Source organism: Chelmon rostratus, chromosome 1, assembly GCF_017976325.1.
Source record: "Chelmon rostratus isolate fCheRos1 chromosome 1, fCheRos1.pri, whole genome shotgun sequence".
In the NCBI taxonomy this organism is placed as follows: domain Eukaryota; kingdom Metazoa; phylum Chordata; class Actinopteri; order Chaetodontiformes; family Chaetodontidae; genus Chelmon; species Chelmon rostratus.
Genome location: NC_055658.1, coordinates 23,681,594 through 23,701,523, shown reverse-complemented (window position 1 = coordinate 23,701,523; position 19,930 = coordinate 23,681,594). Strand labels below are relative to the sequence as shown.

Below are 19,930 nucleotides of genomic sequence, written 5' to 3'. Positions count from 1 at the left end.
TTACATAAGGATATGCCCTGGGAACATGGAGACCTGGGGTGTGCGACACACACAAGGCTGCCATGCTTGTTGTTGCAGTCTCAACAGGCATAAAAAGGACCAGCAGAGGAGGTGGGGGGTTTTACAGGATCATGAACGGATGTTTCAGCCTCCAATGACTCAGCTAGCTTCAGTGGAGCAGCGGGAACCAAAGCAGGCTGGTAGAAAAGTGACGAGTGACACAGACTTATTGTTTCGCTGGTCCAGACCCAAGGGATGGACAGAGACGGCGGTGTGACAGCGAGGCATGGATGCAAGAGATCAGGGGAAAAGGTTTTATTCAGTCACAGTAGTAGCATCTGTCCTGCCATTGCAAAGGTGAGACAGATGACCATCCTCCTACCTACAAAAATGGCAGTTATACCCAGTCATTATGGAGGATGAACAGCTTGCCAGTCAACTACAATCTGTCTGCTACCAGCCTTCAACTCAACAAGCCATTCAGTCAGCAAGCTGCTAATTTTCCTGGTGCCAGTCTGTAAGTCTGAGAGCCAACTCGTCCTCGGTCAGTCTTTCCACTGGCAAGTAGCGTGGAGACGCGTGGTTGTAAATTTCTGTTTAACATGCACTCTCATAGTATCTCCAGGTTGATCAGAAGTTTTAAACTGGAACCCTCCAGCTGGGCACTGTCTCAGCAGACAACCAGGGGCCACTAGCTGACCCCCGCTTGTCTCGTTCTGTTGTTGGATTTATTAGCTCCCGTAAATATTTGAACGAGGTCTTCTGGGAGTTGTTGCAGTGACGCAAGCTCTCAGCCAGAGACGCCATGTGCTCTCCAGTGTTTACTTTCTAAACGGTGGGACGGAGGCAGCGCTGTCAGACAGTAAGGAGCAGTGAGTTGTGTTCTACCACAGGGACAGGCTTTGCTGTGTTCACCGACTTAAGTGTCTGTAAACGGGTAATCAGGTAACAGTTTGCATCATCGGCCCCAGCTGTAGGCTTACTTACAGTGTTCAGTGCTAATTATGATAATTGTTAACATTCTAAACTAATTATTTTAGCATTGCCATTGCTTGCATGTTAGTATCTAGTTTAAAGGGCTGCTGTGCAATAGTACAGCGTCACAGAAAGCAGCTAAAGTCTATTTTCATATGAACATTGGATCAGATGACAATCTGATCCAATGTTAATATAAGTGGTCCGAAAATCTGTTACTGCCACTTTAAGAACTACCAAGATGCAGTTTCCCAGTTAATTTTCATCATAGAGCTATACAGCTTATTTCCTGTGTTTGTTTAGCAAGGAGTGATGAAACAGATGGGAGAAGCACCTATTTCAAGTGTTTTCTAAGTTGAAATCTTAGCATAGATCTACATAACAGGCACCTTTTCTGCACACTCACACTGTAGGCAATAAAAGTCAGAAAGCAGATGTGTTCATTGCGCCTCTTTGAGACAAATTACAGAGTTGTCTTGGGAGCCACTGTTCTTTCATTTATTTCTCCACATAGCCACAAAATTAGAGCCAAGCTGCCATATCGCCTTCTTGGGGATCTATCACCGATTGTTGATGACAGCATAATAAGGCTTAGGCTGTCATAAGGCTTTAAAAAAAAAGTCCTACATGCGTTTTATCTTACGGAGGAAGCAAATTGGACATTCACTACGATTTAAAGGTTTATGAAACCCTTTGAGCTACCACATGGTGCATGTGTGTGCTCATGTTAGCTGGCTGGTGGTCTCAAAAGTCTGTTGAGATGAGTTTTTGTTGGCAGTGTGGTAAAAGAGCAACCAGTAGAAGCACAAATATTTGTTTTTGTCATCAGGGCTTTAGCTGGAGCCGTCAGCATGCTACAGCTGGATATTAAAGTCTCAGGACAGGGGAATGAGGCGGGTGATTTTTGGGTGATGCCATTGTTCGCTGTCAAAGCTGATTAATACCTTAACCGTAAATTCTTGCTTCGTTGTTTGCAGTAAAATCCTCACCATTCCCCAGAGTGACCCGCAGCCAAATGTATCAGTTCTTGTGCTTTTGTAGTTGTTGGTTATAGCATCAGATGTTGGATGTGGATCTGTTATTCTGTCTTTCATCTTTTTTTTTACGTCTTCTTGGAACAGACATAAAGAAACAACTTCTCTCTCTCTTCTCTCCACAGATCCAAAATGACTTTTGCTAAATGGCCACTGGTCGGAGCTTAGCGCTGATGCATCGAAGGGCACTATGAGTAGATGACAACGAGCAGCCTTTAATCCAGACAGGATTCCTCTTCTCTGTGCTAAGAGTCTGCTGACCGTGTGTGAGGACCACTGGGAGTACAAGAATCAAGTCAAGGACACGTTCACTCCCCCTCAGCCTGCAGCAAGATGGGAGTGAGAAAATAAAGCTCTGCAGAGTCGAGAGGAGCTTTCCAGGGAATCTTAAAGCAAATTGTGCATTTGTGTATGTCTGTGTGAGAGGATCAGGCAACCATGTGGACATTAGCTGCGACTGTCCACTGTCTTCTGGCTGCTGCACTGCTATTGGCTAGCTGCCTCCATTCACTGATGGCCACTGAGGATGATGTCACACCACGCATCAGTTTCCCTTACAGTAAGTCAAAATAATCATTCAACGCATTTATGTTCAGATGGGATTATTGTAAGCATTGCTAGAAACGTGGCATCACATGCTGAAGTGGTTTGCATGGGGCCGTAGTAATAATAATAATAATTTGTATATAAAGAATTTGGATGATGGTTTATTTTTTTTATCCTTTCAAAAACCAAATAAGAGCAAACATGCAAAGAATGGATTTAACAGTGCGTTTATCTGCCCCAATGTAAGTTGCAAATATTAGCACCCAGCTAGCTTACTAGTTACCGTATTAACCTAACCCAGCACTAGATCCAAGGACAGTGGCATTTTATACAACATTATTTTAAAAAAAAAAAACCATTATTTTGTGGAGTTACAGGCTTACGTTTATGATAAGCTCCATTCATGACTAGCACATCCACTGTGTAGTGTTTGTCCACGGCTTGGAGCTGGATGCTACTATGTTAGCCTATAGGCTAATGTTAGCAGCTAGTAAACCAACCCCAGCCAGGCTCTAAGATGCTGTTCATTTTTGCCCACACATTGATTAGTCCTCATTCAGAAGCCCTTTCTCTTTTCTTGTTCAGTAAGTTAAACATACTTTTTAAAAATCTGACCAGCAGAGCTTTTAATCAATCTTACTCATCCAAGTATGTAAGCTAAGCAGCTAAATACCATCCTGCACACAGTTCTTCTTTTAAATCAAGCCACATTGAAAAATAAAGTCAGCCAGCGGTGACGTTATCAACCAATCAGAAGCTAACGTTAGCTTAATTAGCTAGCTAGCTACAGCTGAGGAATCTGCTACGATTCTATTTTCAGCAGAAATAATTGAGTGTCGTTAGCTACAAATCATGAGCCTGTGTTTGTCTTCGTCTGCCTAAAAGCAAATTAACAGAGCGTTTCAAGAGGTAGATTCTCCACTCTTATCACTGTAACAGTAGGTGTAGCAACAGTAACTGAGAGAAATCTGTCAGTACCACACCAAAGAACATCACAGGTCAATGGTGCATAAAGACAACAAACACAGCTGCAAGTTGTGTAGAGAAGCAGCCTTTGCAACAGCATATTAAGCCAGACATGACAGAGACCACAAGTGACTGCAGGCCCAGATGCACACGTGCCAACGTGAAGATGGCTGCACTACAAACACCACTCCTCGCAACATTCACCCTGAGCCTCGACAGAACAATGGGGTGAAATGTGCATGGCATAACATGTGACTCCTCAGTATTGCTCAAGTGCAGCAATTTGAGGCGAGTATTTTGCAGCACGTATCTTCTCCTTCCCCCGACTAATTGACCTTTTGGTATTGTCCAGCTGAATCCTACAAATATAAACTTAATGTCTCTCCCGGTGAATGCTCTGATTGTGTGGGAGACCTTTTTGCACCTGACTTAATCATTGCGTGTAATTACTTCACACTAGACACTGCAGCACTCCTTTTATTATAATAACTGTGGATTAAGCTTTTATCATGTAAAAACATGGTGCACAATTTGTTCAGCTAACAGCTTTTTGGCAATTGATTGATGCATTATGGGAGCTTATGACAAATGAGGGAAAAGAGAAATAAGGTTGCTGTTTGGATGCGGCTCGCAGGAGATAAGTGTCACTAAACAATTACTTTTCAACATCCTGTGTCATAACCATTGGAAAAGGACAGGTATACATCAAGTTAATTCTTAAAATTAACTCCCTGGTTTATATATTTTTATCCTGCCCTTGCCTCTGTTTTTACAGCATCCAGCAGAAACCAAAGTACAGGCTTATATGGATGTCGGCCTGCGTTGGCTTCTGTAAACACTACCTGTCTGAATCTGAAGTTCCTCCCTCCGAAAACAACAATCTGATGCTTGTTTTCTTCACTCCTCAGCCAGCTCAGCGAGGCGTAATGCTGTAATTCACATGCACCATCTCAAACTGGCATCGCTTATACCCAAGAACAACCTTTCACATACTTGAGCCAATTTAATCCATTTAGTTCTTTGAGAAACAAGTTAAAAGGCTCAAGGCTGGTTCCCAGCAACTGAGTGTTTTGCAAACCGCTGTTGCCCCCCCCCCCTCGCCCTCCCCACTTTGCTTTGCGCCACTTGGCATTCATAATCTAAATTTCATGTATTTTGACACCATCACTGAGTGATTGAGATTCTCTCAACTGGAGAGCATGACGACTGGTGTTAGACAACATGCTTTTCAGCAGATAATGCGGTGTAGAAAATCTTATTTAGACGTCACTGACACTGATTGTAACTTATTCATTTAGAGTACGCCTTTGCATAAGCAGGGTGTGCAGCATCAGCGACATACTAAACGTTTGTGTATAAACTAGCCTCAATTCAACCCGCACCATTGATGCAAAACATGTAAAGCAGGTCACCCCTTTAAACCTTCTTTCTGGTTTGTGTATTCGGTAAGAAAAGGGGGACCTGGCTGTTTTCTTGAGAGAGGACCCTTGCCTCAACGTGGCCTTTTTCCTGTAGAGGAGTCCCTTCTCTTTTTGTGCTCCTTCCCTCTCCTCCCGCTCCTTCCCTCTCTCCTAATGAGCAGGCTAATCTCTCATGTGTAGTGAGTAGAGGTTTTTGTGGTCGCTGCAGTGGGAGGGCTTGTCTGTTTTTCATTATGGCTGTTGTGCAGAGAGACAGCACAAAGGATCATGGGACTTGAAGCAGTAAGCAGCGACTAAGCACGCTGTATGTATCGCTGTTGGTTATCAGAAACCTCTCAGGCAGGATGTTACTGTCGTTCTCCAGAGATGCACTGAGGAGATGATTTATTTTTCCTCCTTTGTTTTTCTTTCACTTGGAACAAGAAGAAGAAATTCAAGTTCTGCACATATTAGCAGCAGTTTACATTAATGAGCTGGTTCGAGCAGTTGAATGTATTTCTTTTTAGTGCCGCCTTGAGTACATGAACTTTGTTTTATGTCACCCTGCTTTGGCTGTGATTCTGGTTCCTCTTAAAGCAGCAGTTCAGTTCATTTTTTAAAATATGATTCATTGCTTTCTTGCTAAGAGTTAGATGAGATGGTCGATTCCACTCTGATCACTGTCCATTAGATATGAAACAGCCAGCAGCCGGTTAGTTTAGCTTAGCTTAGCATAAAGACTAGAAATGGGGGGAAAGGGCTGATTAACTTGTTTTATCTTACTTGTTTTGTCTGTACAAATGCAGATGTGAAAAAAAGTCCATGCATTGATATCGCTACTTTTGCTAACAGGTTAATAGCTTCTCATGTAACACTAAATGAATAACTTACTTTATGTATGTAGAATGACCTTGTCCTCCTATCTGGTGTTTATGTCTGGCATTAGATGCAGCATAACCTTTTTATATCCTGCATATTCTGAATGTTTCTTGACCATGAAAGCTCAAATATGTGTTGATAGTCATCAACAAGAATCACAGTTAAACCTGTGTCTTCATTTGAATCTTCTATTTAATGAATATATGTTCTCTTTCCTGATTGACAAGGAGGCGTCCAGAGACTCTGTCAGTTAGCTCTGTATGTATTGTGCTGTGAATGTAACAAAGGAAGCACTCAGATCAGAAGAGAACATTTTCAGTCTTAACACTTTCACACAGGCTTCTAGTAGAGAAGCAAATCAAAATGCCCCTTTAAGCCAAGCTACCGAGAAAGCTGTGTGTGCATAGTGTACACAGTGTCCTTCCACATTTACGTTTGGTTTATGTTCAGCGAATATTGTGCGCTTTCTCTCATGCATGCTAATCCAGTGACCTTGGCAGTGTGCGGATCGCAGTGCAGAAACAGAGGAGGGGCAGCGAGAGGGGGGTCAGGCCAAATACTCATGACATGCTCCGATGCCCACCTAAAACCCGGCAAGGACACGCCCACTGATCCTGAAAGAAAAGCAGTCTGTGGCTTCCAGCAGAGGTGGCACTCACAAGTGCCTGCATAGAACGCCATAACAGCCGCAACAATGGAGCATAATTACAGCACATCAACTCCGTCTGTTCCAGACGTTTTAATGGCTTCATCACTTGCACGCTCCAGGGAATGTACAGAAAAGTTCAGTCCTCGCAGATTTCGATCAGGAACATTTGATTTGAAGAAAATGGCAAGCAGAGGAGAAATAACGGTGTGGCTGTTAATTAAGATGGACAGAGAGGAATGCGAGGTTAAAGAGAGTCATTAGGTGTTTTTTGGCTCGCCGGGGTGCAGTGCAGATTTGTCCAAAACAAAATGTGGTTTGCCTCATCACTGTTAACAGCAGAGCAGAGAGTTTCACAGTTACTGTAACACACATAAAATAAAACAACATATTTTATGATGGACTGAATTTTACTTTTCATTGCGTAATGAAACCTGGCTGTAAATCACTTTGGACAACTTTTATGACACACAAACAAATGCTGTGACTTACAGCACACACACTCCATGTTGGTGTCAGAAAAGCATTTTCTATTTTTTCCATTGCATTCAGCATAAGACAGGTGCAGAATAAACACACTGTTTTGATCACAGTGAGCTTTGATGGCGCTCTTACTGGAAGATATTCGGAGACTGTCCGATCTCAATCGAGTGTAAATGCATTTAGATTGAAATCCGATTGCTTAAACCACCTCTAGAGGCTGAAAAGGTGTAAATGCGTCACTATGTCCAAGACACAATCGTAATTCTTTCTCCTAACATAGTGTAACTATGTCAGTGAGTTTCCTTTATACATCCCTACTATGTCTTGTCCGTCCATGTGGATACACTGTCAGTGTGTGTGCGTGTGCTTTCCCCCTCTTTACAGTGTTGTGTGCTGAAGAACGAGTCCACTTTTGGCTCTTAATCATAACATGTTGTTATCATGCTAGACTTCACTTAAACATTTCAAAACTTTAAAAAGGGTAATTTTCTTTGCAGAAGTAATGCTGCACTAAGTGGAATTACAAGCTGCTGATTTATTGTGGTAAGTGACCACAGTGATCTGTCAATTTGTACGACCCAACTATATGGTCATATGAAGAAAACCCAAAATCGATACGCACTATGAAAAATCAAATCAAATCTTTTCGTGCCCTTGAAAGTGTATCACTGCCACACACCACCATTCTCTAAAAACAACTATGCACTACAGAAAGTAAGTGTGTGCTCATTTATGCACTCTGGAAACACTTGAGGTTTTTGCATTTGAGTCGAGGCAGAGTTTGAATAGTTAAAAGCCGTCGTCTCGTGTATCTTTCATTAAAAGTCAGAACTTTCCTGATCCGGTTCCAGTATGTTAATGCGCTCCACATGCTTCTTTCCTACTTGTGGGTGTGTGTAAAAACAGAGGGTGAGGTGTGTGTCCCCGTGAGGCCTGGCTGTATGTATATTATATAGAATGAAGTGATGGATTCTGTCGTTCTGTCTCATTTTATTGAAATCTCATCTGTCTGCTTTTGTTTTGGTTGATCAGTAAAAACAGCGGACAGTCTGCTGTGTGTGCAGGAGTAGCCCTCATGGATCCATGAGTGGAAGCAACGTCCTTATCAATATGAATGACGTCTGTTGACAGACAGATGGAGTTGGATCGTTTTTAGACTATGTCAGGGTAGAATAATCCTTGTGGTCCAAAATATGGGATCTAATGCAGCAGGTGTGGAGATCCTGAGCTCACCAGGCCGCTGATAGCAGCATGATGACAGAAAATAAATATGACAGTCAAGAGGTGTGTGTGTGTGCGTGCGTGTGTAAGAAAAGCTATTAGCAAAGAGTGTAAACCCATTGCACTTGACCACTTCTCATCCACAGTCACTTTGTGGTGGATGAGGTAGAGAGCAGGAGACTCAGTTTCGACTCCAGCCTGCTCTTTTCATCGAGGGCCTCTCCATAGACACACACACACACACACACACACACACACAGAGGGTACAGGGTTGTGTCTGCATGCTGTGGTAGCACTTAACGACCTTCAACACATGTCGGTCCAAACGGAGTGCACTTAGTAAGCTGCACACAGCTCCACTGGTGCCCTAAAAATCGACAAGTGTGCATGCTGGAAAATGGCAGAAGAGATGTATCAAAGTGTTCTTTGATGGGATTCAAGCTGTAGCAGAAACCATCTGCAGGCATGTCCCAGCCAGCTGGACTGGATGTTTGCGGTGCCAACACAAATGACGTTGTTTTTTCTCTTTGAGTCCATTTGGCTGAGCCGTGGCTATCGTGTCATTTATTAAGACAGTCTCTCTCGCCTGTGTTTATTCAGTGTGCATAAGGACATGAGTAAAGTAGCCCTGGTTGATTTTGACCGCTGAGATTACTGTCCCACCAGTAAGACGTGCAGGTTAGCAATCATTGAGCAGCTGCTTTGCCAGAAAATGCAACAGAGCACCTAAAAGGATGCAGAAAGTGACTGTATTCTTGTTTTTCTTGTCTTGTCGCTGATGAACAGTCGCTGTGAGTGCTAATCTCATTGACAAATGCATTACATTCAGTGTGGCTGCTTCACAATAAAAGCCACTCTGTCTGAAATGTTGAGTTTGCATTAGCAGTCACTTAGTACAGCTTTTACATGCCAGCGTTGGGTCATCATTTCCTGCGAATCCCTACTGAGTGTGAACGCATTTTTGAATCCAATGCAGGAATGGTGGCATCAGCCATTAGCAATGAAAGCTGCTATATGGAGAGTTCATTACAGAATGTAAATTCCTGAATGGCTATTGTAGGAAAAAAAATCTAAATGGGGAAAAGAAGGTTTATTTCTTGAAAAAAAACAAACAGGCTTTGTGATGACAGTTTTTGTATAAGGAGGGTTGAACAAAAGTTAACTGGTTTTCTTTTAGAGGTGAAAATTTACGTTCATTTTTATTTTTTCAAAATCAAAGCAAGTACAGTTAAATTTACCATAGACATCAATTGTTACCCTAAAAAGTGCTGCTTTTTCGTAGCTTCAGTTTTGAGCTTCAGTTCCATTTGACCACAAATCTCTCAGCGAGATGTTTGAATCTGTGTGTGTCAGACTCCACTGACATCCACCGTCTCTTTGCCTGGAGAGAGAGACTGAAGGGACTCGCCACACATGACAAGCACAGGCACGTCTGTTTTGAATTGTGTGTGTGAGGAAATTATACCAACTATCTGTCTGCCTCTCTCTGTGTTTCAGTCTGCGTCTGAATAACTCCCTCGGATACCACGTAGAGTGTCTGTGTGTGTGCGTGTGTGTGTGTCTCAGTGAGCTAATATCCAGGATTTTATAAGCTTTCAGCCGTGATAGACCATTGCGCTCCATCGCTCCGCTGCTTTGAGTGTTGGCTGGGTGCGTGCCAATCTAGAGTGCATCAGGATGACACCTAAGAGCCAGTAATTACAGAGCGGAGCATCATGTCTGTATCAGCCCCTTGTTCTCTGCTTTTAGAGGTACCCTGTGTTTCATGCACTGACCTCATCCTTGTACACGTGTGTTGAGAAGATGTTGTTTTCTTCTTCAGAGGATGAAGGCAGCAGTTTTCAGTATTTCAGGGCTTTTACAGTGCACACGTCTGTTGGACATTTCCAACTCTCATTTCATGGTCTCCTGTTGTTACCCTGATTCTGCGCCTGCACATGCAACCCGTGTGGCACCATTAACACCTCTTTGCTGCATAATCCGCACACACAGCAAACACTAGACTTACACACCATCAGGCTCTGGTTATTATCTGCAAGGTGCAGCCGTCTCTCCACACACACACACACACACACACACACACACACACAAATGCACATGCACGAACATAATATGCTGCATATACACAGATTTTTAAAGCAAAGTCACACCATGATTACAAACCACACACGTGTGAGCCTCCCTGCCTGGCCTTACAGATACTGTAGGTGTCACAGTCACTCTGAGACTGATTCAGCGCTGTCAGCTTTTATTTACAGTCCAGGAAAGTGTGATTTTTCTCTGCCCCAGTTTCTCTCTGTCTTTGTCTATATCAGGTTTTGTGGGGTTTTTACTCACTGTGCATTCATTTGCAAATAAAAAAATAATAATAATAACAGAACCCACCCCTGGAACCCGATACAGAGTCAACCATTCATGTTAAAATGGAGAGACAACATGTGAAGTCTGTTTTAAGTCGGCCCCCAGCTCCTCCTGCCCCTCTGCCTCCTCACCAGAGGTCCGTGTCCTCTCACTGTGCAGACAAACAGTGTTTCTTTGCCGACCTGGCTGGCGGTCCACAGCAGCAGCAGCACAGAGCGGGGCTGCTCTCGGTTGTCAGTAGTCACCGACCAATAAATAACCATCACTTTGCCCAAATATCAGGAGGAGCAGCGCCGCGATGACCTTGAAGTGGCTTCTGTCAGGGAGCTCCAGCGCTGCTATCAAGTCCATTGTCAAATCATGTCAGACAGGGAGCCTTGAAGCTGTGTGCTGTTGTGTGGCTTTGGCTGGCAGAGGGCAGAGATGGATTTTTTTTTTTTTTTTTGGATAAACTTGTGTCTCGCATGTAAGATAAGCAGAGCTCGATGTGAGATGAATATCAGCTGTGCTACACTCCCCTCTCCTTTGGGTTTTCTCTGCCCAGCTGCAAGTGAACCCCTTTGTCCCCGTTGCCCCCTTGCCTTGTGACTTGGCTCATGCTGCTTTAGTAAATCTGGGCCATGTTTACAGTCGGGGCTTTTGGGAGTGTCTTGGCAGGAGAATGCCTACCAAGCAGCCAATCAATCGCCCCACCCTTAGAGTACTATTAAACCCTAGAAAAATAGGTTGATCCTGCTCCACTTTCTATGAAATATGATGCCTGCCAAAGTGCTGGCATGTATTTTATTACTCAGCGACACTGCGTCTGCAAGCTGGCACCCTGTGATGATATCTTACCTCAGTGGTGAGTAAGCACACAGCGAACACACTCAGCTGTGATGTGAGTGAAGAGATTTAGAGGCCCACGAGTCTTAATTGATGTCATTGTGTTTATTGGAGGTCCGGGCTCTCAATGCTGATAGAGGGGGAAAAAGGTGTTTTTAATCTTAAAGTAAAAAATATGTAAGGTTGGGAGATAGTAAAAATATTTATTTGATATTATGATTCATAAGAATTGTCCCTCAAAGGTACTCATCTAATGCATACACACCCATAACAGCCAGTTGTATTTGTTTCAACGTCTGTGCAAAGTGCAGCGTTTCGCTAAATGTGCACTTTTGCTTTCTGCTGAAATTTCGATGAGAAGCTTGGCACCACTCTCATGTGTATAGATTAAATATGAAGCTATGGCCGGCAGCCAGCTATCTTAGCTTAGCATAAAGGCAGGAAATGGAGAAACGAGCCTGGCTCTGTCCAAATATTAAAAAAAAAAATCACGTACCAACACCTCTAAAGCTGACAAATGAAGTTTAATTCTAAAAAAAACAATTTGTGGTTTTATGGGGGCTGTTATGAAAAAAACACAGTGTCTCCCAGCTGAGAAACACCTTTTTGAGCCAGAGCATTTTGCACTTATTCTAGTATTGACGATGAAACATTGCATTATCGGTAAGGCAGCTTACATTAATACCAGCATCTATAGGCAGGAAATATTGCATAATTTGCATATGGAAGAATTTTCCAATAATCAATGGATTATTTACACACAGAATTGGAGATTTTAGGCCCTCTTTAAGGCACAGTTGCAGGACTTTGCCCTCATGTATCTCTGTTTTAATTGAAGAAGTTTGTGGCTGTTCTTTGTGCGTGCACAGAATTAGTGTGATTCTCTCACTATAAAACAAACGTTCCTGTGATCACAGAGCAGCTGCTCTCTGAAATCCTCCGCGATATGACGAGTTGCTGCTATCTTTGTCTCCATTGATTAAAAAAAGAACATCACAGTGAATGGATGCTATGAATACGCTGCCAAAATTAAATTTCACCTAATTGCCGAGAGGTTATTATGTGCCAGTGGAGAAAAGACAGTCAGGTCTTGAGTGTTGTTAGTTTGTGATGCAGACTCCGTTCTTCCACCTGAACTATGCCACGGCGCGGACACATTTCAGCAAATAAACACAGTTTGCGTTCCAGGCTGCACTGGTGATACTAACTAATTCAGCATGTTAGCACCGGCAATAAAGCAGCCATATTGACAGTAGGTGTGATGTGATGAGCATTAGCAGAGGTTGAGGGCCCAGCTTGGTGACAGCCAGCTGATTAAACAGGAGGGTGATGAATGGACCTGGAGCCTGGCTGTGAAGTGGCCTGCAGATGCCCAGCATTCTGCTGCAAGCATGTCAAAACACACAGCTGATCCTGCTGCATCTTAATAAAAAAAAAAAAAATCCTCACTCCCAAAGAACCAACTCCTGGTGAAAGCCGTGAGTGTCAGTTTGAAGTGGTCGCATCTTGACACCGCGCTGACGTTCGTTACTGCTTGACCTTCCACTCTTATCAAAAATCCATCTCAGAGTGCTTTGAAAATAACATTTTCCTCCCCTCCGTCTGCATGTTTCTCCGTAGGTCAACGTCTCAATCCGATCTTCCTGGTTACCACAACTCCCACTCAGTACCCCGACCTCCACCCCCCTACACTCCCTCCCGCTAAGTAGCCCCAGACTGCTCTCTGAGTAAAAGTTTCATGAGTGTGCTCTCCGCTGCTCGTTATTCCATTGTCTGTCTAAGAGGATGTCACTGTGATTTATGTCAGAGAGTTTTAATATGCCGAGGGAAGGCTGTTTTTGGTTCCAGTGAATGGCCAAAACTCAGGGGAGCCGTGACAGTCAAGCTATGATATGTCCCCCTGTTGAGAGGAGAGCCGGCACTCCTTTGTCTGCCAACGGTGGGGTCCTCTGGGACTGAGGAGAGCTCTCTTTATGAGCATTTAGAACATTTTTAACAGACTTAATTCACCTTGAAATAAAACCAGTTTTTCCTTTGCATGAATGGTTCGGTCAGAACAGGGATTTTTTTTTTTCCAAACATGACAATGTGAAGTCTTTTCAATTTTGTATCCCCTCCCTGGATTTTAATGACAGGCCCCTCTCTTCATTGACTCCAGATGTCACAACGTCTTAAACAGAGTGAGGGCTGTTGATCTGGAAAGGGCCTCAGATTTGATTTTGGACAAGACGTGGCTTGTGCAGCTGGCTTTCTCTCCCATAAGGGGATCATCTGCCAAAGTGCCTCGAGTGTTAGATGAACCATTTGTTTGCGAGCATATTGAAAAGTTTAAGTCGGGGGTTGTAAACATTTATTGCTGTTTACTGGCTCCATTTGCAGTATGGTCCAGTGCACCACCTGGAGTGCTGGTGATAAACGTATTGCTGGTGTCTTTTCTAACTGTCAGAAGTGTCTAAATTTGAATTCAGTTTGGTGGTTATACGCGAGGAAAAAGGCTGTAAACGGTTTAACTGCAGCAAATATTAGTGTTGACGACTCCAGATACGAGGCAGTAATCTTATTTGGATAAGCAAATGGAGTCCGTGACCCCCAGCGCTTTGGCTTGGGGAGCACACGGAGTGTGTTTTAATATGTTTGGAATGGGAGGCAATAGATAAACATTTACAAAGATGGTCAAAAAAACTGCAAAGGGTAAGAAGTATGTAAGCAACGGATGCACAAATATTTGATTGCACGTATCCCATGTCTTTGTCGACCTCCAGAAGATCGTTGGTGCTGTTGATGGATATCAAGTGATAACATCCACCCATCCAGATACATGCAGACTCCAGTTCAGCTCTTGTTTCCACAATGCTTGAAGGCCTTGAATTAACCACTTTTCATGACTTCCTGGACTCCTTCTTGCCATTTTTATTTGGTAATTTGAGCTGTTTATCACACAGTGAGTCAAACTGAAATGTGACCGATTGTCAGACTCATCGCCTCCGACAAAACCAGACGCAAAAATCAATCCAAACCTTTCAAAACATCACTTTCACAGTGGCAAGCAGTGAAAAGCTGCTGCTGATGCCACTGTAGAGGATCCCGAGTCGTTTGCAGCGCCAAGGGAAACGCTATAAAAGGAGCAATGTGTACATTGAATCTGTGCCTCATCACAAGAACTATTTGAGGCTACAGGGACGGGAGCGATGCGGGGCGAGAAGTAACTCATTTGACTCACGGCCCACTGCTAAAGAGATCCATTTGAAGCGGGTTGGTGAGCGGCAGAATGAAAGAGGTCCAGATTGGTGTTGAGTGGACGAGGCTTTCACAGTGCTGCCAGTACAGAGCAGAGCGAAGAGAGCGCCGGCCAGCGCAGGAGAGTGCAGACGTGGCTCGCTGGCGCACATGTCGCATGTTCTCATGGAGCTACAGGAGCTGCTGGCATAAACACACAAGACCGTCTGCTCCAGGAGCACAGAAATGATGCTCAATCAGAGTTTTCCCCCCTTTGTGTTGTAAATCAATTTGACTGAAGCTCGGCACTTGGTGTTGAACTGTAGTTGGATGTGATGTGATGTCCGTCCACTTGTTCTCGTTTCCTGAGAGATTTGTCGCTCCCTGTAAGCCTCCACGGAGAGTCCCAGATTTCCTTGGAGAGCTCTGTGACCGTACGTTCGTGTTTGGCCAACACAGGAATGGGAGTTATTAACTGCCGATGTGTGGTAGTCAGCAGGAGTTTTAGGAGTTTAACAGGCGTGTTTAATAATGCTATAACGAGTTAACCTCTGAACCCCTCCACAGCTAGTTTTAATAGCTGATTGGCTGCAGTTAGTTCCTATTGGTTCTCGTATCTCTGCGTTGATCTCCTGACGACCTCCCAGCAGTAGCACAAAGTTACTTGCACCGTTATGATGCATGCGACTGCTGAACTCGAGGCAATCATACTTTGTGGCAGCTGTTTTTAATGATGTCTACTTTATAATTTATTAAATGAAATAAAGTGCTCTTTTTCTTCGTCACCACCTGGAAGGTCATACCATTTGTTATCATTTTTAGCATGTACAATGACTTTCTGGTTGGATACGACCAATTACATACATGTGAGGATGTTTTGTGCGTCACAAAACGAATCATTTTGTCAGGCGCTAAAACGTTAAAGCGTTTTTATTCCCGATCATGAGATGAAAGCTGGGAGCCCCTTTGAAGCCCTTAAACACTCCTCAACATGCATTTTATATCCCAGCGCTGTGATATGGAAATCATTAATTGTTTTTCCTCCCCGCAGAAGGCAAAGGCTCCGTCTTCGCAGCTTGAAAGTATTGTGCGCGTTGTAAATTGGGACCTATTTATATGCTTGTGATCACATTTATGTGTGTTCTCATGCTTCCAGCATCAGGATATGTTCTGTACCAGTCTGTTCCTCTCTGCTCTGTCCTGCTATGTGATGATAATCTCCTGTGTGTGTGTGTGTGTGTGTGTGTGTGTGTGTGTGTGTGTGTGTGTGTGTGTGTGTGTTTTCCTGCTGTTTCCCAGATGCAAAGGAGAGGTCAGCCAAGAGATTCTCTGCGGACGGCGTCTTCAATTACACGTCTTTGCTGCTCAGCCAGGAGGACGACATGCTGTACGTCGGAGCCAGGGAGGCGCTGTTCGCCCTCAGCCTCTCAGACATCAGCAAGACCAAGCTGCAGAAGAACGTGAGTATGTCCAAATGCCAGGTGGATTAAAGCTGTGGTGAAGAAGTGGGCTGGCAGATAATTTGCTCTGACTATAATCATGGCGATAAGTGGCATTTGGAGACTAATTTCGGTAATAGTTTTATCTGGGTTAATCATGTGGTTTGTAACTACAACTAAATAATACATTTCCAGGAGCTTACCTGACTCCGCATGTTACTTGCTGCATCATAAGACGTCGTGTGTGTTTATTTCCATACCACACAGCAGTTCTTTGTATAGGTTTTGATATTTATGAAGCTCCTCGTGGAATTTCGCCGACTTATTCAGGGTTTCTTTTTCATCTTCAGCTGACGTGGGGCACTCCCGCTGGAAAAAGAGAGGAGTGCAGCTTCAAAGGGAAGAACCTGGAGGTGAGAGACACCTTTTACCACTCCAGCGAAATAATGAAAATACCCCAGGAAAACAGTTCCATAATGACAATATCAAAAGCGTGAAGTTTCTCGTACAGGGTGTGTGCTCCTTCCTTGCAGCCCTCCCCGAGTCGTTTCACCGGTGTCTTGAGAAGATAAAATGAGCATTGAGCTCTTGTGTTGACAAACCTTTACACCGGTTACAAATAGATTCATCAAGTGTGCAGGCTCGCCAGGGAATTGCTCTTTTTTGTGCACTGCTTCTTCCTCTCTCTGTCTGTCTGTTACCTTGTTGTCATGCCAGCTGTTGTATCCCTAGGCGGCAAACCTCGGTAATCTTTGTACTGCAGTGTACAGACTAGTACACAACTCTGGTCTGTCTATTACAGAGAGCCCACCAGGTAAATGCTGTGTGGCGCTGGGAGGTTTTTCCCAGCAGCGTTTGAGGAAAGGGAACATTTTTATGCTTCCAACGGTTTCTATCGTACCGTTTCTGAAGTATTTGTGGGTTGTGATTACGAGCTCCAGTATTTCAGGCACAGACTTTAAAGAGCGCTCAAGAAAAAAAAAAAACATGTTTGGTTTCAAAGATTTCTCATGGATTCGTAGACCTCATACTTGCTTCTCCTTTTGTGCCCCATCCAGACTGATTGCTTCAATTACATCAAAATCCTCCTGCGGCTGAACAGCACTCACCTCTACGTGTGTGGCACCTACGCCTTCAGTCCCATTTGCGCCTACATAGTAAGTGATGACCTCTCCGTCCACCCGAGTCTGCATTTTCATTTCTCTCTGCTTCTCTCACAAGCACAGCTTTTGAATTTTGATGTATTTCTTTGGTGTTCTTGAGGAATCGAGCTCTTTCATCCACCATGTCAGTATTGGATCTGTTGTTATCCGAGCGTAACCAAATGTTGCTGAGGCACTTTAGCCAGACAAGTCAACAGGGGGTACACGAGGCACGTGGTTTCCAGCGAGAGGGAAGTGGTAGATCTGTTATCTAGCGGGGGAGGAAATCTGGAGTGATGGAATCCGGCAGCAGGATGACATTGATTTCAGTGATTGGGGAGGGGGGTCGAGCTTGGCGACAGCTAGGCTCTTAAAACCAGATCATAACAACCCCCACCCCCCCCTCTGTTTGACGTCAGGGCAAGAGAAAAACATGGGACGTCTCAGACTGAAGATGACTTGGCAGGACTTTAGGTCCTGAACTGGGACTGCAACTCAGAGCCTGGGTGAACACTTGTCATGTTGACATAGTCCGGAGTGTGTGTGTGTGTGTGTTTGTGTCTGTGTCTGTGTGTGTCACCCGGTCCTTTCCAACCATCCAGAGACTCACAGATGCATAATATTAAGATTAATAAACGCTTTATTTTTATAGCTGTTCTCAAAACAGTCGCAGAGAGTTTTACAGGCAGCGAAACAGGACGCTGAAGCCAAGAAGATACACTAAACAATCAAATGACGGACGTGAATTCAAATAAGCCCCCAATATAACAACATCTCATGATGATGAAGCATGGGAAGGTTTCCCCAGGCAATGGAGGCACTCTGTGCTGTTATTTTTAAATGGAACAAGTTATTACTTTGATCGCTAATTGACGACATACACTTTTTTCATGTCCATCTGAACGAAATACTCACATTCCCGTACGTACATTGAATGCTTTCTTGTTGACTATAAATGTTCCTCGCTATATTAGCTGCAAAGGGATGTTCTCTTAAAGCAATTTCCACATAAGTGAGGGGACAAAATCTACAAAAATGCATTGAGCTTAGCCGAAGACAAATCACATGTCTTCCAACATTATGTTGGTTTTAGTACCAAAGTCCTGCTGTTTCAGTGTACATATACACATGTCAGTTCAGTGTCAAGAGAGACTTGAAAAAATGTGAATCTATCCTTTAAACATGAGTGTTATCTTATTTGGGATCCTGTACTTGAACATTGGAATGTTTGGGTAAACAAAAGAAAATAAGTAAGTATAAGTATCAGTAGTATATGTATATATATATATGTATATATATGTATATATGTATGTATATGTATATATATGTGTGTGTGTGTGTGTGTATATGTGTATGTATATATATGTATATATACGTGTATATGTATATACATATATGTGTGTGTGTGTGTGTGTGTGTATATATATGTATAAGTATCAAGCAAAAATGCCAAATGTGAGAATTTGCTGCTTCTCCCTGTTTTCTGTCAGTGCACGTTGAACACCTTTTGGTTTTGGACAGTTGGTCAGACGACGTCATGCACACTCGCCATAATGCAACACAATGGCCGGTTAATACCAGCATCTTTCAAACTCCCTGCTCACTGATCCAACAAAGGCTTTCTGTTAAAAAGGCCCAACCCTGAGATTACTCAAGTAATGTCACTTTTTCTCAGACTTGACAGAGCCAAAGAAGGCATTATACAACTGTTACACAACTGTTTTCAGAGGCTGAAAATACACTCAATACACTTGACTAAACTATATATATATATATATATATATATATATATATATATATATATATATATCCTAGAAATAGCAAAAATACATGTTATATGGCCTTTTAGTTGACAATCTCTAAAACCAAATCTCAGCTTTTATTATCAGTGAAATCCTATTATCAAGTCTGTTTGTCCCCACTGAATGACATAATTCTTTAAAAATGGTTCAGAAGTGTATAATTAAATTTTTTTTAAAGGCTCAGTAATTTCCTGAAACAGCTGGTCACTGTAGTTTTAGCAAACATCACTTAAACGTAGTAAAGATTGCATTTCGGGGACTATTTTGAGCAGGGGATTGATACACATTAGCGAGCGTTCCTTGCAGCATGACGGTGTGTGTGATGTTGACTCAGAGTAAACTACAGTAGCTGTGTTCATAGCCTTTGACATACAGTATCCTGAAGCCTTGGCTTGTCCACCAGACAGAGCTACTGTATGTTCAAAGTGACCAAACCCCCTAAAAGTCAGTTATTGAAGTGAAGAAGTGGAGAGAATGAGCTCGAGGTCACTGAGCTCACTTTAGCTCACTCTCTACTGTAAGTAGAATTTAATTGGACTGTGCCTGAGGGACATTTGCTGTTTGTGTCTCGTCTCCAGAACACGTCAACATTCACACTGGAGAGAGATGAAGTGGGCGAGGTCGTGATGGAAGATGGGCGCAGTCGCTGCCCCTTTAATCCAGAGTACAAATCCACTGCCATCATTGTTGGTATGTAGAAATATTCTCTCTTTGTGTTCACTTTAAACTTTTGCTGTGGAAAGACAAAGGTATTATTATGAGTGGCTTCTTTCTGGGCAGAGACTCTGAAACCAGGCTCAGCTGTTCTCCAGAGCTACTTTGATGTTAACTACCACTTTGATTCAGTAATGAGTCATGATGTGCCTGCTGATGTTGTTTGTCTGCACCGGCTCCTCTGATAAAAAGCCGGACACCAGCAGGCGCTGTTTGTGTTCAACTTCTTTAACAAGCAATTAGTGAATAATTGAGCTGGATATGAGTGGAAGACATGACGT

The 19,930-nt window shown here is 43.3% G+C and overlaps 1 protein-coding gene across 1 annotated transcript in view; it reads left to right on the top strand.

Moving 5' to 3' along the window:
- The window catches only part of LOC121609701 (semaphorin-4B-like), a 45,921-nt gene that overhangs the window by 11,103 nt on the left and 14,888 nt on the right, over positions 1-19,930 (top strand). Inside the window, exons 2-6 of the mRNA XM_041941396.1 lie at positions 2,135-2,568; positions 15,852-16,012; positions 16,342-16,404; positions 17,050-17,148; positions 19,514-19,625. Coding sequence (XP_041797330.1) covers positions 2,448-2,568; positions 15,852-16,012; positions 16,342-16,404; positions 17,050-17,148; positions 19,514-19,625 — 556 coding nt within the window. The 5' untranslated portion in view covers positions 2,135-2,447. The remainder of the gene's footprint in view (positions 1-2,134; positions 2,569-15,851; positions 16,013-16,341; positions 16,405-17,049; positions 17,149-19,513; positions 19,626-19,930) is intronic.